General features: G+C 44.0%; 2 protein-coding genes across 2 annotated transcripts; both read right to left on the bottom strand.

The window, feature by feature from the left end:
• Nucleotides 1-1,774: 1,774 nt before the first annotated feature.
• On the bottom strand, nt 1,775-13,949 carry LOC142943573 (uncharacterized). Its single transcript, XM_076085159.1, has 5 exons — nt 13,809-13,949; nt 12,211-12,726; nt 9,491-9,998; nt 9,312-9,427; nt 1,775-2,424 (listed from the first exon to the last, which is right to left on the bottom strand). Exons 2-5 carry the CDS (start codon nt 12,708-12,710, stop codon nt 1,905-1,907), a joined length of 1,644 nt encoding a protein of 547 aa, XP_075941274.1. The 5' UTR covers nt 12,711-12,726; nt 13,809-13,949; the 3' UTR covers nt 1,775-1,904.
• Nucleotides 13,950-16,773: 2,824 nt separating this feature from the next.
• Nucleotides 16,774-18,951, bottom strand: LOC142943579 (uncharacterized). The gene is made up of 2 exons (XM_076085168.1): nt 18,701-18,951; nt 16,774-18,242 (listed from the first exon to the last, which is right to left on the bottom strand). Exons 1-2 carry the CDS (start codon nt 18,873-18,875, stop codon nt 16,819-16,821), a joined length of 1,599 nt encoding a protein of 532 aa, XP_075941283.1. The 5' UTR covers nt 18,876-18,951; the 3' UTR covers nt 16,774-16,818.
• Between the last annotated feature and the right edge of the window lie 2,375 nt (nt 18,952-21,326).

Raw genomic sequence — 21,326 nt, 5'->3', positions numbered from 1 at the left:
GAAATGAGTTATGAGAATGATTTAATATGATAAACTGTCTTTCCACCCTTCTTCCTCACACACACATTATGTATGCATGTACAACCAAAGCCTCTCTCACACACACACACATGCAGTACGCTCCAGCCGTTCTCTTGCTCTGCTCCATCACTGCTCGCCTTCTAATAATCTTTCCACCAGATTAGTCTGATTTCATGCATATTGCAGACAAGTGCCAGATATCTAATTGAATGAACATCTAAAAATAGATATGATTTCTTCCCCCCCTCCCCATTTTCTGACATCATCAAACCAAAAAAATTACAAATCTGTGAACAAAATCCTCTTTATGAATAAAGTGATTTCATGTATGAAATTAGTTAGTCTTTAAAAAAAATGAGTTTAATGATTATAAATGATGCAGTAAGTGTGTTATTATGATTTCAGCTTTTCATTTGCAAATCTAATTTTAAAAGCCTCAAAGCAGACAAAAAGGTGCACCTCCCGTGATCATTGGCATTCCCCTGAAGGGGGCCCAGGCCCCAGATTGGGAACCACTGCACCAGGCCAACGTATCAAACAATGGTTCGTTTGATATCTTACAAAACTTTGCTTCTCATTGTTCCTGTTTTCCTATGAAATTCAGCAAAATGTGTCAATTTCTGCTCGTTACATACATACAGTCTTTTCAAAATAAACTTCTGTCTTCAAAGTAAACTTAGGTTTAGGCTGAAAACTACAAAGTTAGGTTTACACAACAAAACTTCTTAGTTAGGTTTAGACAACTAAAGTACTTAGTTTGGTTCAGACAACAAAACTTCTTAGTTAGGTTTAGACAAAACTTCTTAGTTAGATTGAGACAACACAACTTCTTAGTTTGGTTGAGACAACAACACTTCTTAGTTAGGTTGAGACAACAAAACATCTTAGTTAGGTTGAGACAACAAAACTACTTAGTTTGGTTGAGACAACAACACTACTTAGTTAGGTTGAGATTAGGTTGAGATTTCAGCATGATGAATACATCAATGTTGACTTCTCGTTTCACTTGGGGAACAGCGCTGTAGACTGTACATAAGAGGTGTATGTTTTTCACCGTGACGTCACTCAATGGTTTGTGGACGTTTTGAAGCCTTGAGTTTAGGGTTTTGACCATCTTGGATTACGGTCGTCGCCATCTTGGTTTTCTGCAAACAGTGAACAGGAAGTGACCATATTTGGACTGAGGAGGAGTGACATAGAGACACCATGTACGTCAGAGACCTGTCAATCACTGTGTAGCCCTGCCCTGCTTTATGGTCTGTTTGACTCTAAATGGACCATAATGTACTAAATGAACATCATGCTGTATTGAAGAAGACTTGAAACTAGAGATTGAGACCATAAACTCATGTTTACAATGTTTACTGAGGTAATAAATCAAGAGAGAAGTAGAGTCATTTTCTCATAGACTTCTATACAACCAGAGGAGTCGCCCCCTGGTGGACACTAGAGAGAATGCAGCATTGGCTTCACTTTTCAGAAACGGAGGTTGCCGCCTGAACAGCGCTCTCCCAGCTGGATGATCACTGTTTGTTGTCCACTCACGCTCAGCCAGTGTGGCTTTTGCAGTCTTTATACTATTTTCATAGGTACAGCTACAAACGCTGGATGAGACCAGCGTGCTTCAGGAGACTGAGCCTCCATGTCTGAATTGTGACCTTGTGTTTTTGCCTCTTTGAGTGGCAGCAGACATTTACGAGGCGGATATTTCAAAAGGTAAATGTAACATATCATATTTACACAGAAACTCATATTTAAGAAGAACCATTTATTTTCCAGGTTTCAATGACACCGTGACAAGATGCAAATGTCATTTACTTTTTATCCAAATATATAAAAATACATTTGAACATACAAAATAAATTGGTAACATGTCGTAGAGCTCACTGGTAGCCCCACGCATCATATCCTCCATAAGGTTGGACTGGACGTGGATTGATGGTTTTAAGGATCTTGATTCGATCTGGATCCCAGACACAATCCTCCTCCAAACCGCTCCTCACCATTCCACAGTTGTGGGGCACCCAGGCGGTGTCAAACACCGGGCCGTATCTGGGGTCATGCCAGGTCTTCTGACGTGGGTGGCCTTGATATTTGATGGCGATCACTTTGCCCACGTTGACCTGAACCTTAATGACAACCTTGTCAGACTGAGGATGACGTTTAGGATAGGCGCTAGCTTTCTGCAGGTCTCTGCTGAGGTAGACGCCGCAGCCGAGCATCCCGTCTTCAGACTGGCTAAAACCGTGGGCCAGGATGGATTGAGCATTCCTGCTGGTGGTGCCGTGGTACATGACGTACTTTCTATTATTAACTGGCGCAGAGAGGCCCAGTGGAAATACCCCAAAGGGCAGCTCAAAGTCGTCTTCAGCCCACTCGTACTGCATGTTGGTGTCAGGATCTCTGTAGGAAAGAGAATTATTATACTTCAGACGGATTCCATAAGAAAAAACTAAACAGCACTGCAAATGAAACTGAAAAGGTGTGCAGCCTAGCTGCGTAACCGATACCCCCACCCAGTGTGAGTGAAGCAATGGAAGACGGCTTGTTCAGTGACCTCTGACCTAGGTAACGAACGCACCCCACAAAATATACACGCGAGACCATCTTAGCCTGCTCAAGGGGGCAAAAGCCAGGATAACTTAATAACACTAGCCACCGCCGTATCACTTATTTCAGGCGAAAAAGTCGGCCTTATCAACGGATGTAGGTGTGTGGGCAACAGGTGTAGGAGGACTGGAAGTACTCCAGGATGGACCCGCTCTAAAGGGCCACCGCTGGAGGAGGAACCCCGTGTGGTTATGAAGGGCAGCTTGTTCCCCTCAGAATGATGTTTGACTTTTCATCAAGCACCACCATCAGATCAACATGTTAATGTGTGTTATACTTTGGTTTATGACCAAATACCTGCATTACTAATGAGTTGTGTTTACTGATAATTAGCTAATGTTAGCATGCTAACATGCTAAATTAGAATGTTAATAGAGTGCTAAGATAAGATAAGATAATCCTTTATTAGTCCCGCAGTGGACTCACGGATCACAGCAGCAAAGTAGACAACAAGATACAGAGTAAAAAAAACAAGAGCAGCAAGTATTATAAATAAGTAAATAAGTAATAAACAGTAATAGTAAAACTAGTAAAACTATCAATGTCAGGAAACATCCCAGTATGATTTAATGCAAAAAAATTAAAGTATCAAACACACATTACTACTTTGCAGTTAAATATTTAACATTTATTCCAACATGAAAAAAAGCATTAAATAACACTTATATAATATAATATAATATAACATGTTTATTTATTGAGATGCCCCTATGGACCTTGTTATAGGAGGTAAAGATCAGGAGAAGTAAACATGAAGTGTAATTATGAATACTGATGTTAAATTAAGCTATGATGAGTTTTCACTGTTAATTTAACATCTCTATTAAATGTTGATGCCTCCATGACCACGTTAAGCAGATGAGACTGAGGACAACTATGTAGAAGAAAAGATGTTCACTTTGCCTAATATGTAGCTTGACAGAGTTCTCCATGTGTGTCCTGGTGTTCTCATGTTTCCTTACCTCCTCATCCCTCACTCCCTACCCTGGTGTTCTCATGTTTCCTTACCTCCTCATCTCTCACTCCCTACCCTGGTGTTCTCATGTTTCCTTACCTCCTCATCTCTCACTCCCTAACTGTCCGTGCTGGATCTGTCCCCGTTGTTTTAAAAAGCTAAATACGTTATTAGCATGACGTCATCCAGCTAGCCAAACCTGTCTGGTGTTCAGCTAGTACAGAAGCTTCGCATGTACTGCTTCCCTTTCCTGCTAGTCTGCTGTCTGATTGTGAGGTCAGGCTGATCTGATGTCAGCTCTTTGGTCTGCAGAATCTCCGTCAAAGTTCTCCTCTCAAACGAGACTTGGAGGAGTAGTGCTCGCGCTGGCGCTGGCGCTCTCCTGTAGAGACTTCTCCTGACGAGAACGCGCAGCTAGGGGGGCCAAATCGTTTTGGCCCCCCTAGCTCCCCACACTGAATCTATTTGAAGGCGCTGATTGTTTAAATTGTATGTCACTCATTTATATCTTTAATCAGCAATTGGCTAAACTGCTTCATAGACCCGCCTCTTTTGGGACAAAACGATTTGGCCCCCCTAGCTGCACGTTCTGAGACGTGTCGTGCACACAGGCGGAGAGGACGAGCAGGAAAAGCATATATTTTGCGCAGATATCATATTTTACACATATTACTGGGTACATTTCATAGTTCAAAAACACAAATATTGACAATTTGTATAATTTATGATTATTATAATTTTTATTTTTTATTTTTTGTGTGGCTCAAGGTGGGGCCAGGCCCCATGGCCCTCTATTGACCAGCCGCCACTGCCTAAAACACACGGAAATTAGTCAACATTTTTGCCCTTCCTGTTCCCTCGTCTCACAGTCAATGTGTTTTCTGAATGTGGTTTTGGTTAGACTTTTGAAATAAGGTCTGTGGTTAACACAAGCTGAAGAGATTTTAATGTTTTAATATTTTCATCAGTTAGCATACAATCGTGTAGCGAACATGTTGTTACATGGGTGTAAACAGAGTGAGACACTTATTACACTTATTACTCTTTGACACTCTTGCCAGCAGCAGGGGTTTTCATGACAGAACCAGACCTGATTCAGTGTCAATGTAGACCCCTTAATGTCTGTTGGTCAACACATAACAATAGTGTGTTTCCTCACAGCCAGTAATTCAGATGAAAGAGGTCAAACTGTTGCTGAAACTCTATCCCTTTGCCATTTGGATTTTAATCCTGGCAACAACTGCGTTTTCAGGACGACATTACTTTAAAAACAAAAATTAGCTGTAAAGCAACAAAACCACTTTGTTTTTAGGCAACAAAACTTTGTAAAAAGAAAAAAAAGAAAACTGTCACGAACAGTTTGAAAAGATATAGTCAAACGTATAGGCGTTGCTTTCATTAGGGGCCAAAAGCCGTGGCAGTCAAATGAAGTGGAGACTTTAAACCGTGAAGTAAAGTCAAATCTATTTATACAAGTCAATACTAGAGAGCAGAGGCTTTATAATCTGTACAGTATACCCTCTATTGTGAGACAACTGGTTAGGAAAAACTCCCCAAAAACAGTGCACGTCCCACTTTAACTAATAGTTTCGTTTCTGAGAAAATCTCAGTGGGATTAAACACAGTTCAAAAGGAGCTTTTATCAGTCAGCGAGTTCACAGCTGAGTCACACACATTCACATTCCACCAAAGGTTTAAGAGCTCACTCTCCATCACACTAACTAACGGTATCTCCTCGATCATGCAGTGTTGATGATATTCACTGTAAAAATGCACTTTTTGGGTAAAACAAAAGACAAAGTGTGTGTTCACATACCTCTCTCTCTATGTTCTGCCAAGAGTGCAGGATGTGAGTTCACTGCTTTTTATAGAAGCACCGACCGACAAGATGTGAGAGGAAATAGTTCATCTTACACTTTCGCTTCTCATTTCTTCTCTGTTTTATGACTTTTGTGTGGGTGTGTCAACCCAGTGGTGGTGTTTGGAGTTCTGTCCAGCCAGTGAGAAGTTTTATCTGTAGATATGAGCGTGGAAGTTATGGGACTTTCCCAGTCGCCTCTTTTAGTCACAGATGTTTTTACTGCTGCAAGAAAGAAAAACTAAGTCATGATTTTGCCCAGGTGCTCATGTGCAGTGATGAGCGGCACAACAGTGGAGACAATTAATCAAAGACATCAGCATTTATTTTTGTGAAAAAACATATTTAATAAATCACATAAATTGATTCTAATAAGCAATAAATTCCAATCTTCAAATGTATCACATATATATATATATAGTGGTGGAAGAAGTATTCAGATCCTTTACTGCAGTAAAAGTACAAGAATGTATTAATACCAAAAAACCTCTGAGATGTAGTACAATATTTACCTCTGAGATGTATTAGTACAATATTTACCTCTGAGATGTGTGGTGGAAATTAATCTTTTTAACCTCCCAGTGAGAAATAACCGTGATGAGAAAACTCTTAAACTGTCAAAACATATTTATTGAAATAGAGCTCTTTCCCACATATGGTTCGGAGGTCTAACAACAAAGAATAGTTTATATTATATGTGCATTATCTGCCCCCCCCCTTCGCAGATGTCCTCCTCTGTCCGCCTACGCATCCACCAAGGCCAAGGTCCCAGCCTTGGTATTGTCTTCATGGGAAGAGAAAATACCTTTGATATGATAACATTTATTATTTGGGGTTGGATGAGTTTGGATGGCCTCGTCTGCATATATTCAGGGTTTAAGCGATGCAAGTTACACCTGAAAGAACAACATGATAAATTGCCACAACAAGATGTAGTAGAGTAAAAATTACAATAGTTACCTCTGAGCTGTAGTACAGTAAAAAGTATAATATTTACCTCTGAGCTGTAGTAGAGTAAAAATTACAATAGTTACCTCTGAGCTGTAGTACAGTAAAAAGTATAATATTTACCTCTGAGCTGTAGTACAGTAAAAATTACAATAGTTACCTCTGAGCTGTAGTACAGTAAAAAGTACAATTTGTACCTCTGAGGTGGAGTAAAAAGCAGAAAGTAGCAGAAAATGGAAATACTCAAGTAAAGTACAAGTACCATGACTTTGTACATTACTTGATTTAATGTATTTCGGTGTATTACATCGTGGTATCAATCACTCAGCAGTGTTGGTCCAACTGATGTGAGACACAATGAAATGAGATATAATAATGATTTAATACGAAACAAAACCCCTTAATATGATCTGAGGAGATGATGACCTCTCCATCTGTTCAGCCATGCAGATAACACACACACACACACACTCACACTCACGCGCACACACTCACACACACACACACACACTCATGCACACACATTCACACACACACACACACACACAAACACGCTCACACACACACACACACACACACACACACACACACACACACACACGCTATGAATCTTGCTCTGCTCCATCACTGCTCGCCTTCTAATACACTTTCCACCAGATTAGTTTGATTTCATGCATATTGAAACAGAAACAGAAATCTAATTGAATGAACATCTAAAGATAGATTTGATTCTTTCCCCTCTTTCTTTCTTCCTCTCTCCATCTTCTTACAGACGTCTTGGATCTGGATCTTTGTCCTCCAGGACACTCAGACCAAATGTTTCCTATAGTTCGTCCACCCTCTGGCCTCCGTGGTGAAGAGGTCACGTGGATCACATTCTATCTACGTGATGTAGATGTTTAGGAGAAGAGGGTCAAAGGTTAGAGGGTGCTGAACAGATTTTAAAGCTCCTTCAGGAAAAGGTGTGATTTATGATGGTGAGTTCTTAGGGTTTCAACTGTGCTTTGTGTGATAGAAAACGTCATTGTGCTGTATAATGTTCTACTGTGACTTGATTATATGCTCTATTCTATGTTTTACTTACTACTGTACTGTATGTCGGCCACCGCTCCCTTCAAAGGAAGAATCTGGAAGGGAGTGCTGCGAGCATGTTCAGATTCGAGTAGTCGTAAATCTAAACTGTCGTGAGTGTTGTTGTTTAGAATAGATCAGTCATAGACCTTTGATGCAGATAGTGATCACTGAATGTTTAGCTTAGAGGTAGTAAACCACAGGATCTGTAGTAAATGTTTTATTTCAGGTACTATTGTAAAATGTGTAGATTAGAAACAAACCAGATGTCTTGGAGAAACACACCTTCCCCCCTCTCTCTTGATGCTCTGACCCTTTAAAAGATGTGCTCAAACAGCACACAGGTCACTCTCTCCATCCCACAGAGAACACAGGCACTCTGTGGGATGATTGAGTCTTCTCTGCGCAGAGAATAAATACTTTAAGGACAAACTTCTTTCCTCAATGTTTCTTGTTTCAGTATTCAGTATTATAGGACTCACTCGGTACTATTGAATAGTTTTTTCCACCACATTAGTCAGAGCATATCTGTTGCCTCCACACGGCTCTCAACATGGCGACGCCTGAGCCGGCAGCCAACGTGCTAACAGTGCTAACAACGCAAACAACAGCAACAGTGCTGACAAAGCTAACAGTAGGCGTTTTCAGACTGGAGGAACTTTTTCATAGCTCTAAGAACCCCCATTATTTTTGCGTCCACACCTCAAGAAATAGGAATTATTGTAATTCTTAGAACGGCGTTTAGAGGGACTTTTTAAGCTCTTATTTCAGAGTAGGTACTTTCCCAGGACCATGATTGACGTATGTGTACAGTGATTGGTTGAACAAATGAGCCAATGCAGCACCAGCAACCACCATTTATAAAAACCTGTTAGCGGTCTAAACAACAGACACAAACAACAGCTTGTAACGAAAAAAATGGACTAAAAAAAACTACCTACAAACGGACCAACAGTGAAGACCAGAAGTTAACTTGTTCATGAATACACACTCACTGTGTCAAAGAACAATTTAGAGCTGCTGCTCAGCGAGCTAACCTAGAGCAAAGGCTAACCCTATAATGTTAGAACACAGGCTAACCCGGTAACGTTAGCACAAAGGCTAGCCCAGTAACGTTAGCACAAAGGCTAACCCAGTAATGTAAGCACAAGGGCTAACCCAGTAACATTAGCACAAAGGCTAACCCAGTAACGTTAGCACAAAGGCTAACCCAGTAACATTAGCACAAAGGCTAACCCAGTAACGTTAGCACAAAGGCTAACCCAGTAATGTAAGCACAAGGGCTAACCCAGTAACATTAGCACAAAGGCTAACCCAGTAACGTTAGCACAAAGGCTAACCCAGTAACGTTAGCACAAAGGCTAACCCAGTAACTGTTACGTTAGTGGACGTACACGTATGTACGTATACGTATTAGCCTTTTAAGGACATGCATGTGTTTTAGCGCTGCAATGATGCCAAACATTTGAGGGTAAATTTAATATCTTTGAAGGAATTAACTAATAAAACAGAGACGTTAGATGACAACACCTTCTGCTACCTTTACTGTAGCACACTCACACTTTCTCTTTTTTTTAATGTAAGATAGACCAAACACTTAATTAAGGTTATAATCATCAAATGTATCAGTTATAAAATGTTGCTGGAATGTGTTTCACACAGATCCAACGGCATGTTGTGGTTTTACAGGGGATTATGTGCTGGACTATTTCTTAGACTACAAAATGTTGAATTCATTCTTTAAATGATTCATCTCACTTACAGGATGCCTATATAACTCAGCAGGGAGTCAAAAGAAGGAGGGAGGCGGCCTGTTTAACCTCCTGATGAGCGTGGAGGTGATAGCACCTGAGCAGGTGTTGCTTGTTTTGTTCACTCTCTGTCTCAGGTGTGATCAGTTGATCCTTCGTGGGGACTTCTGACTTTGGATGTCTCAAGATAAAAACATACTCATCACACTCCGCCTTCAACATAACCAGAGAGAAACTCATATTTAACAAGAACCATTTATTTTCCAGGTTTCAAAGACACGTGCAACTGTCATTTACATTTTGGACTGGACGTGGATTGATGGTCCTAAGGATCTTGATTCGATCTGGATCCCAGACACAATCCTCCTCCAAACCGCTCGGCACCATTCCACATTTGGGTGGCACCCAGGCGGTGTCAAACACCGGGCCGTATCTGGCGTCGTGCCAGGTCTTCTGACGTGGGTGGCCTTGATAATTGATGGCGATCACTTCGCCCACGTTGACCTGAACCTTAATGACAACCTTGTCACAGTCCTGCAGACCAATGGGATAGCGGCTAGCTTTCTGCAGGTCTCTGCTGAGGTAGACGCCGCGGCCGAGCATCCCGTCTTTAGACTGTTGAAAACCGTTTTCCAGGATTAATTGAGCCGTCGCCTTGGTGGTGCCGTGGTACATGACGTACTTTTTATTCCTAAGTGGCTCAGTGAGGCCCAGTCGACCGACCCCATAGGGCAGCTCAAAGTCATCTTCAGCCCACTGGTACTGCATGTTGGTGTCAGGATCTCTGTAGGAAAGAGAATTATTAGACTTCAGAAGGATTCCATCAGAAGAAACATCAGCAACACAGGAATGAAACCAGAGAATTTAGAAGTAAATCAACTACACATTTCAAGTTCTGGATGTGTTTAGCCTAGCTTAGCACAAACACAAACTGTTATCCTGTCAAAGTGAAACGAGACGTCACAAGAAAGCAAACGATGAAGCAGGTTCAACCACTTTTGTCAGCTCCATTGTGTCGGTGGACCGGCGCCATCGAAATGAATAAAGAGGCTGCATGATTTTAGCTTTGAGCTAAATGCTAACATGCTCACAATGAAAATGCTATTGATTAACATGCATAATGTCTACTATGTTCAGCATCTTGTTTGAATCAAACACAAAGTGCTTCTCCTCTTCTTGTTCTTTGATGAACACATTCATGATCCCCTCAGGATGAATTAATACCTTTGGTGACTTTTCATATCATGAGCAGACACCTGCAGAACTAATGACAGCTTCAGCTGCTAACATGCTAAACTACCGTGGTGTAGGGTGGCTCCCTCATGGTAAACATAGAGTGTATACCTGCTAAACATCAGTACATTAACGTCATAGTGAGCATGTTCAGCTCAAAGCACAGCTGTGTTTCGGTGCAGCCTCAGAGACGATACCTGCTACTGTGACTGTAAATGATTCTACTGGGACCAAAAGTCTTCATCGTCATAAATTTGTTTGAAGGGACTTTACAGTCTGAACAGCGAACCACACCCTCTGTCCTCAGACCTCCACCCAGAGAAAGAAAAACTCAACAAAACACCTTTAACTGTTTTACTCTATAGTATCCAATGCCAGTATAAAGACTACGCTTTATTCTGCTGCGCATATTCATACAGAGAGTTCTGTTGATTATTATTAACATAATTATTATAATAGTTTAAAGCTAACAAACTAAACTGGGATTAAACACAGTTCATAAAGAGCATTTATTTTGACTAAGTCACTTCATCTCCTCATATTAATAATATTTACCATAAAGATGCATAAAAACAAAAAGTGTGTGTTCACGTACGTCTCTCTCTCTGCGTTCCTCCAGGAGTGCAGGCTGTGAGTTCACTCTGCTTTATATAAGCACCTTGGGAGGAAACGTGCGTTCATCTTTCACTTTCATTTCACCTGTTGAACTGTTTTATGACTTTTGTTGACAGTATGTGTTGTCAAGTAGGTTTGAGATCCCAGAAGAGCTGCCTTAAAGTTAAAGGAATAAAAGGTACAGACTAAGAAGATCAGTCTGAAGAACACAGAGCATAAAAGATTAGAAAAGTATAATCCAATAGTCAACTTATGCAATTATATATTGTGAAGTAATGTGAAATGATTTAAGTGATTTAACAAACTGTAAAGTGATCATAATAATGTGTCTGTTGACAGCGTTCAGGAAAAGTTGGGGATCATAGTGTGTGTGTGCGCTGGACAAACAAATGGTTGCAAAATGGTTTGATGAAATCAGTTAGAGACTGTCAAAGTGCTGATGTAGGTGTCCTCATCTAACCGGAGTAGAGCAGAGATGAAGTAATGTTGTTCTGATTAACCAAATAAGGACTGTATATCCTGTTATATCGTAATGTGTTTGTGTAAAACTCAATACTAAGACTGAGAGTCTTGTGGCAAGGATGAGAGAGCTCGAGGAAGGGGGGGGCGAAAGGGCAATATATTGAGTGACTTGAAAGATCAAGTTGGGATTCAACGCAGGACACCGTCCAGTACTCGGCTGAGACCACTGGACATTGTTCGAGAGAAGCATTGATTATGTGCTGGACTATTTCTTAGACTGCAAAATGTTGAATTCATTCTTTAAATGATTCATCTCACTTACAGGATGCCTATATAACTCATCAGGGAGTCAAAAGAAGGAGGGAGGCGGCCTGTTTAACCTCCTGATGAGCGTGGAGGTGATAGCACCTGAGCAGGTGCTGCTTGTTTTGTTCACTCTCTGTCTCAGGTGTGATCAGGTGATCCTTCGTGGGGACTTCTGACTTTGGATGTCTCAAAATAAAAACATACTCATCACACTCCGCCTTCAACATAACCAGAGAGAAACTCATATTTAACAAGAACCATTTATTTTCCAGGTTTCAAAGACACAGTAACAAAATGCAAATGTCATTTACTTTTTATCCAAATATATAAAAATACATTTGAATATACAAAATAAATTGGTAACATGTCGTAGAGCTCACTGGTAGCCCCGTGCACCACATCCACCATAAGGTTGGACTGGACGTGGATTGATGGTCCTAAGGATCTTGATTCGTTTTGGATCCCAGACACAATCCTCCTCCAATTTGCTCGGCACCATTCCACATTTGGGTGGCACCCAGGCGGTGTCAAACACCGGGCCGTATCTGGGGTCATGCCAGGTCTTCTGACGTGGGTGGCCTTGATAATTGATGGCGATCACTTCGCCCACGTTGACCTGAACCTTAATGACAACCTTGTCAGACTCCAGGTGACCAATGGGATAGCGGCTAGCTTTCTGCAGGTCTCTGCTGAGGTAGACGCCGCGGCCGAGCATCCCGTCTTCAGACTGTTGAAAACCGTTTTTCAGGATTAATTGAGCCGTCGCCTTGGTGGTGCCGTGGTACATGACGTACTTTTTATTCCTAAGTGGCTCAGTGAGGCCCAGTCGACCGACCCCCTCGGGCAGCTCAAAGTCATCTTCAGCCCACTTGTACGACATGTTGGTGTCAGGATCTCTGTAGGAAAGAGAATTATTAGACTTCAGAAGGATTCTATGAGAAGAAACATCAGTAACACAGGAATGAAAGCAGAGAATTTAGAAGTAAGTCAACTACACATTTCAAGTTCTGGATGTGTTTAGCCTAGCTTAGCACAAACACAAGAAGAAATAGAGGACAACTGTTATCCTGTCAAAGTGAAACGAGAACTTATAAGAAAACGATGAAGCAGGTTCAACCACTTTGCATTTTTTAACCAGAGCCTCCGGTTTGTCAGCTCCATTGTGTCGGTGGACCGGCGCCATCGAAATGAATAAAGAGGCTGCATGATTTTAGCTTTGAGCTAAATGCTAACATGCTCACAATGAAAATGCTATTGATTAACATGCATAATGTCTACTATGTTCAGCATCTTGTTTGAATCAAACACAAAGTGCTTCTCCTCTTCTTGTTCTTTGATGAACACATTCATGATCCCCTCAGGATGAATTAATACCTTTGGTGACTTTTCATATCATGAGCAGACACCTGCAGAACTAATGACAGCTTCAGCTGCTAACATGCTAAACTACCGTGGTGTAGGGTGGCTCCCTCATGGTAAACATAGAGTGTATACCTGCTAAACATCAGTACATTAACGTCATAGTGAGCATGTTCAGCTCAAAGCACAGCTGTGTTTCGGTGCAGCCTCAGAGACGATACCTGCTACTGTGACTGTAAATGATTCTACTGGGACCAAAAGTCTTCATCGTCATAAATTTGTTTGAAGGGACTTTACAGTCTGAACAGCGAACCACACCCTCTGTCCTCAGACCTCCACCCAGAGAAAGAAAAACTCAACAAAACACCTTTAACTGTTTTACTCTATAGTATCCAATGCCAGTATAAAGACTACGCTTTATTCTGCTGCGCATATTCATACAGAGAGTTCTGTTGATTATTATTAACATAATTATTATAATAGTTTAAAGCTAACAAACTAAACTGGGATCAAGCGCAGTTCACAAGGAGCATTTATTTTGACTAAGTCACTTCATCTCCTCATATTAATAATATTTACCATAAAGATGCATAAAAACAAAAAGTTTGTGTTCACGTACCTCTCTCTCTGCGTTCCTCCAGGAGTGCAGGCTGTGAGTTCACTCTGCTTTATATAAGCACCTTGGGAGGAAACGTGCGTTCATCTTTCACTTTCGTTTCACTTGCTGAACTGTTTTATGACTTTCGTATGTGTTTACAGGCGTGGTCAACACAGCGGTTGGGTTTCTATCCTGCCAGCCAGCAGCACATTTTAGGGCCCTAGTTGTCTGCAGATGTGAGCGTGGGAGTTTCCAGGTCTTCAAAACAGTGAGGACAACTAATCAAAGACATTAACATCAAGAGGAAACAGGTTTGATTCCTTCCTGGGAAGCCGGTCACATCTGCTTCCTGTGCAGGTGAAGCCCTGAAATCCACACAGGAAGGCCCAATCCTAATCTCCACAATCACAGGTTTAGTTCTGACCTACTGTCAGATCGTCCAGTGTTTGAGTCTCTCTCAGACATTTTAATTCCTTTATGAACACTTTCCGTAAGTCTTTGCTGAAAGGAACCTGCATCACCTGCAGCCTCGCTCACTGCCCAAGAATGAGTCAGTAACGAGTCTAGAGGGGTTTCCCTGCTCTGGTGACTCATCCAGCATTACAGCTTATTATCAAAGTGTGTGCACAGATGCAGTATCAACACACTTATTTGCGCGGATGACACAGTTTTCTCCGTCTCTGACTGTAAAATAAAACACGGGCTGTTCATCAGCTGTGACTCACCCTGAAACAAACACGAGGATGAACAAGAGATGAACAACTCATCATTTCACTTCCGCTCCAAGTTGTTTTGAAGTTACACTCTAATTTTGCGTTAAAAGCTCCTGGAGGAGGAGGAGGAGACGCTGCTGCTGCCGTGAGCTGACCTTGAGCTCTTGATCGCCAGCCTCTACAGTGCAGTCCCACTGATCTCCAGTCTCCCTTTCTCACTGCATCTGACTGTTTGCGCTTGAGTCCTCCATCATGCCCCGTGACAAGCTGATGATGTTCTGTGATTTGATTGGATCAATATCGGTGTAGGCGAGAGCTAAAAATGGTTCATAGAATCTCTTCCAACAGTCACAAAGACCGTTATTAAGGGATGATGGAGTCACACACACACACACACACACACACACACGCACACAACTTTTCTTCGAGGATGCCTGAACACGTTAATCTGACGAGAGTGGAAACGTAAATATAAAAACTGAACGGTTCATCACACAGTTTTTCCTTCGCTGCATTAACTGATAAATAAAGTTCTTTCTAAAAAGGTCAAATGTGAAGCATCATGAGTCATCAGGGATGAGACTTATCTATTTTTTGCATTGCTGCTTTCTTTTAGTGAAAACATTAACTTTGTTATTTGGTGTATTTCGTCCTTGTCTTTCAGGGAAAAGTTCATGAATATTTTCCTTTTTTACTTATTACTGTTAAATGTCGCATGGGGGTCGGGATCAGTGCCCATGGACTGGCAGACCTGGGTGGTTGTTCCCATTTTCAAAAAGGGAAAGAGTGTGATCGAATTACCGGGGTATCACACTACTCAGCCTCCTGGGGAAGCAAAATGTTTAAAGATATTGGTGCATTATTGGCCAGTTCTGCGTGTACTTGAGTTAAAGTATCCTTGTTATTGCCATGAGTGGATTATGAGACGACGGGCCTCTGGGCACAGACAGCAACTGTCCTACAGAGGAACAAGACGCACAGACTTATGGGTGTTTAGTAGTAAATAGTTGTTTTGTGTCTTTTTGTAGTTGCCTTGGGTCTCTATGTAGTTGCTTTGCATCTCTATATAGTTGTTTTGTGTCTCTTTGTAGTTGTTTTGTGTCTCTTTGTAGTTGTTTTGTGTCGCTTTGGGTCTCTTTGTAGTTGTTTTGTGTCGCTTTGTAGTTGCTTTGGGTCTCTATGTAGTTGCTTTGCATCTCTATGTAGTTGTTTTGTGTCTATTTTTAGTTGCTTTGTGTATCTTTGTAGTTGCTTTGTTTATCTTTGTAGTTGTTTTGTGTCTCTTTTTAGTTGCTTTGTGTCTCCTTGTAGTTGCTTTGTGTCTCCGTGTAGTTGCTTTGTGTATCTTTGTAGTTGCTTTGTGTATCTTTGTAGTTGCTTTGCATCTCTATGTAGTTGTTTTGTGTCTCTTTGTAGTTGCTTTGTCTCTGTGTAGTTGCTTTGTGTCTATTTTTAGTTGCTTTGTGTCTCCTTGTAGTTGCTTTGTGTCTCCGTGTAGTTGCTTTGTGTCTCCGTGTAGTTGCTTTGTCTCCTTGTAGTTGCTTTGTGTCTCCGTGTAGTTGCTTTGTCTCCTTGTAGTTGCTTTGTGTCTCCGTGTAGTTGCTTTGTGTATCTTTGTAGTTGTTTTGTGTCTCTTCATAGTTGTAAGAGCCATATCAGCCTTGATAAGATGTCTTAAGTGATTTGTGTAACAAACATGTGGAAATGCTCCTTTAGTTGCATTACTGACTACGTCACAGCCAACAGCCCTCAATTGAGGTTGTTCAGTCTGCGGAGCAACATAGTTTTTTGAACGTTGTGCTAACGCTGTGACAAGTTGAGCAAAGAATGTATCTTGTAACTTTATTTTGTTGAGTAAACCTTTTTAAATGAAGCTACTGCCTACGAAGATGCATTACGCGTCAAGCTTATTGCCAAACCCAGACTGTAACAGTAGTGGTAATGTGGACTATCGGACGGAGGGAAGATTGCCGCTATAATAGTTGTTTTGTGTCTCTTTGTAGTTGCTTTGCATCTCTTTGTAGTTGTTTTGTGTCACTTTGTGGTTGGTTTGCCCCTTTTTATCAATTTTAAACACATACTCATCCGAGCAATCAACGAGACATTCTGATGCCGGTAACAGTCTTAATTTAATGTTTAAAGTTTGCTAACTCGTCTGTTGCCACCATGTCTCCGCATATTTTTGATGACGTTGGCTGTGAAAGGGTTTATTAGATCACAGCCAACGGACGTGAAGAATTTGCGGTAAGAAAGTAAAAAAAGCTGCTATCGGCACATTTTAAAGCTTTTATTTACACGCCACCATATTTACAGAACAGTCATTTCTCAGTCGCGTGGCTCTTCATGTGAAGCCTCACGTATGTCTTTCGGTGGAAGCCTTTACCGCAGATCTCGCAGCGGTGCGGTTTCTCTCCGGTGTGCGTGCTGCTGTGCTGCTTCAGCGTGGAGCGGACGCTGAAGCAGCGGCCGCAGGTGTTGCACAGGTGGGTCCTGATGTGTCGGCAGTTGAAGCATTTACCGCACTCGCTGCAGAGAAACGGCTTCTCCCCCGTGTGGATCCTCATGTGCATCTCCAGGTTTCCTTGACTGTCGAAACACTTTCCGCACACTTCGCAGACCTTCCCGTTCTTGTGAGTTTTCAGGTGAAGTTTTAACTTTTCCTCAGAGTCGAAATGCGTCCCGCACACGCCGCAGAGGTCCGTGGCGTGACTCTTGGCGTGGTTCACCAGAGACACCATGGAGTGAAACATTTTCCCGCACACTTCACATATGGTCCGAGTCTGATGCTTTTTCGGTGGCGATGACATCGTCATCTTCTCCTCCGCATCGTTGACGTGTTCGTCTGCAGACGTGTTGTTCGGGTCACGGCTCCTCGTGTGCGCGTGGAGCAGCTGGTGGCGTTTCATCGTGGAGTAGTCGTTGAAGCATTTGCCGCAGACGGTGCAAGGATACGGCTTCTCCCCCGTGTGTATCCGGATGTGTCGCATCATGTTGTGGTGACAGTTGAAGGATTTCCCACATTCGCTGCAGTTGAACGGCTTCTCGCCCGTGTGGACCCTCATGTGCGTCTCCAAAGAGCTCGAGGCCCCGAAACATTTCCCGCAAATGCCGCAGACTTCAGCTTTCACGTGCGTCTTCAGGTGAACCCGGAAGCCCTCCTCGGTCTCCAAACGTTCCCCACAAACACCGCAGACGTCCTTCGGGTGAGCCTCCATGTGGTTCACCAGAGAGACGTTGGCGTGAAAGACCTTCCCGCAGACTTTACAGCGGATTCGCGATTTCGCTTTTTTAGTCGGGTGAAGTTTTTGAGCCGTCGGTAAACGAGGCTCCTTCCTCTTTGTCCACCCGCGGTCGCTGTCGTCGCTCTGCGATCCCCCGCTGCCCCCCCACTCCTCGCCGCTGTCGGCTGCAGAGCAGCTGGAGGACGCTCCGTCATCGTCCTCCACCTTCGTCTGGTCCTGCTCAGCTGGAGTGCTCGGCAGAGGATGTCCTCCTTTAGAGCTCTGACAACCGGACAGAGGCTGGTCCAGCTCGTTCTTCACGTACGGAGGAGTGAAGATGAACCTGATGGTGTCGTCGTCCTCCTGAAGCTCCTCCTCCTCCCGGCTCTTCTCTGTTTGTGGAGGTTCCTGGTCGTCCTGATCCAGACCGGAGCTCCAGTCCTGATCACAGTGATCCTGCTGCTGCCGGTCGGAGAGGAAGTCCTCGTCCCAGACGGAGAGAGCCAGCTGTGGTTGGTCTACTGGAAGAAAGAACAGAGGAAGAAACTTTAATTAAAGAGAATATCAACCAGAATATCATTTAAAATCTAGATATAACCAGGAGGAGCTGTTGATCTTTACCCAAAGTTAAATATGTATTTTATTAGATTTCAAAAATGTCTTTGGCCTTTAAATATCGGTTTTGTAATTGATCATTAGATGGTACAGAGAAAATGCAAACTCTGTACCACTCTGCAAACTAAATTAATCTCTGTAAATAAATTCTGGCATAAACCAGAATTTATTTTTGCCACATTTTGATCACAATCCAACCAAATACTATAGATTTTATTAACTCCAGACTAAACTAAAAATAAATAAATCCAGTGGTTGGACAGGGTAAATCTGAATATTGTAAACAAACGTCAAATAACTGTTTGTGATCTTTCCAACATTAAACATGAAAAAATGTCTCTAAATTAAGCTAAAACTCACAAACCTGAGAGTTTGTTCATGTTTATTTCAGGTTTTAATATTGTCTGCAGGACTCTGCGCTGCCGGAGGACCACCTCCTCGTAGCCCGCGATGGTCTTTTTAACCGCCTCGAAGATCTCCTCTGCGGCCGCAGACAGACGCTCGTTCACGAGCACTCTGAGCAGCTGGACGCCGGACATGATGACGGAGCCTCGGCTGTGTTTCAGAGGCCGGACCGGACCGACACTCGGTAGGTTTGTTGTAATAACAAGCAGCTCGACGTGCAGCGTTTGACTGTCAAGGTAGCGCGTGTGTTCAGCAGCTGCACGAAACACTTCCGGTTAGAGGTTATTCATGTCAAAATAAAAGCTTTGATTTAAGAACGTTTTGTTCTCCTTTCGAATAAAACATGATTAATATTAAAGAGCATTTAAGAATAAATGATTTAAGAAATAAGAGTTCATTTTAAAATGTTTTATAAATCACTTTATTCTTTTTAGGTTGTTTAAGTTTTAGTCGTAAAACGACCCTAATGATGAGCAGCCCACGGACTACAGTCACCTCGCCCGGACCAGGGAAACCGGGGCACCCTCCCGGAGCCAGACCCAGGAGGGGAGCTCGTAGGCGAGCGTCTGGTGGCCGGGCCTTTGCCCATGGGGCCCGGTCGGGCTCAGCCCGAATAAACATCATGGAGCAGCCACCCTGTGGACCCACCACCCGCAGGGACACGCATTGGGGTCGGGTGCTATGCAGACCGGGCGGTAGGTCGGGCGGGAGGCCTGGGCATGCCGATCGCCGGCGACATAGACTAGCTCTAGGGACGTGGAACGTCACCTCGCTAGCGGGGAAAGAGCCGGAGCTGGTGCAGGAGGTGGAGCGATACCAGCTAGAAATAGTTGGACTCACCTCCACACACAGCGTTGGCTCTGGAACCAAGCTCCTGGAGAGGGGTTGGACTTTGTCCTTTTCCGGAGTTGCCCAGGGTGAGAGGCGCCGGGCGGGAGTGGGGATACTCACGAGCCCCCGGCTGAGCGCCGCTGTGTTGGAGTTCTCCCCGGAGAGCGAGAGGGTCGCCTCCATGCGCCTACGGGTTGCGGGGAGCAAGGCTCTGACTGTGGTTTGTGCTTATGCACCAAACAGCAGTTCGGAGTATCCGGCCTTCTTGGAGTCGGTGGGAGGGGTCCTGGAAAGGGCGCCGCCTACCGACTCCATAGTTCTCCTGGGGGACTTCAACGCTCACGTGGGCAATGACGGAGAAACCTGGCGCGGGGTGATTGGGAGGAACGGCTTGCCCGATCTGAACCCGAATGGTGTTTCGTTATTGGACTTCTGTGCTTGCCACGGTTTGGCCATAACGAACACTATGTTCGAACATAAGGTGGCTCATAAGTGTACCTGGTACCAGAACACCTTAGGCTGGAGATCAATGATCGACTTTGTAATCGTATCATTTGATTTGCGGCCGTATGTTTTGGACACTCGGGTGAAGAGAGGAGCAGAGCTGTCAACTGATCACCACCTGGTGGTGAGTTGGATCAGATGGCAGGGGAACCGGTTGGAAAGACCCGGTAAACCCAAACGTGTAGTGAGGGTAAACTGGTAACGTCTGGCGGAGGACCCTGTCCGGGAGGTCTTTAACTCCCACCTCCGGAAGAACTTCTCACACATCCCGAGGGAGGTTGGGGACACGGAATCCGAGTGGACCATGTTCAAAGCCTCTATTGTGGACGCGGCCGCTAGGAGCTGTGGCCGGAAGGTCATCGGTGCCTGTCGTGGCGGCAACCCGAGAACCCGGTGGTGGACACCGGAGGTGAGGGAAGCCGTCAAGCTGAAGAAGGAGACCTTCAAGGCCTGGTTGGCCCAGGGGTCTCCTGAAGCAGCTGACAGGTATCGGCAGGCCAGAAGGGCTGCAGCTGCGGTGGTCGCGAATGCTAAAACTCGGGCATGGGAGGAGTTCGGGGAGGCCATGGAGAAGGACTTTCGGTTGGCCTCAAGGAGGTTCTGGCAAACCATCCGACGGCTCAGGAAGGGAAAGCAGGGCTTACCCCAGGCTGTTCTCAGCAGGGGGGGGAACTGCTAACCCGGACGGAGGACATCGTCGGGCGGTGGAAAGAGCACTTTGAGGAACTCCTAAACCCGACCAACATGTCCTCTGCAGAGGAGGCAGCGCCTGAGGACCTAGGGGGAGGCTCACCCATATCCCTGGCAGAGGTCGCTGAGGTAGTTAAAAAGCTCCTTGGTGGCAAGGCGCCGGGGGTGGATGAGATCCGCCCTGAGATGCTGAAGGCGCTGGACATAGTTGGGCTGTCCTGGCTGACACGCCTCTTCAATGTCGCATGGGGGTCGGGATCAGTGCCCATGGAATGGCAGACCGGGGTGGTGGTTCCCATCTTCAAAAAGGGGGACCGGAGAGTGTGCTCGAATTACCGGGGTATCACACTACTCAGCCTCCCGGGGAAGGCTTATGCCAGGGTGCTGGAAAGGAGGCTCCGACCACTTGTCGAACCTCAGATTCAAGAGGAGCAGTGCGGATTCCATCCCGGTCGTGGAACAGTGGACCAGCTCTTTACCCTCGCAAGACTACTGGAGGGGCTCTGGGAGTTTGCCCAACCAGTCTACATGTGCTTTGTGGACTTGGAGAAGGCTTTCGA

Source organism: Anarhichas minor, unplaced genomic scaffold (genome assembly GCF_050575085.1).
Source record: "Anarhichas minor isolate MPS153535 unplaced genomic scaffold, ASM5057508v1 ptg000140l, whole genome shotgun sequence".
In the NCBI taxonomy this organism is placed as follows: domain Eukaryota; kingdom Metazoa; phylum Chordata; class Actinopteri; order Perciformes; family Anarhichadidae; genus Anarhichas; species Anarhichas minor.
Note: the sequence above shows the minus strand (reverse complement) of the source record. Positions and strands in the feature narration are given on the sequence as shown.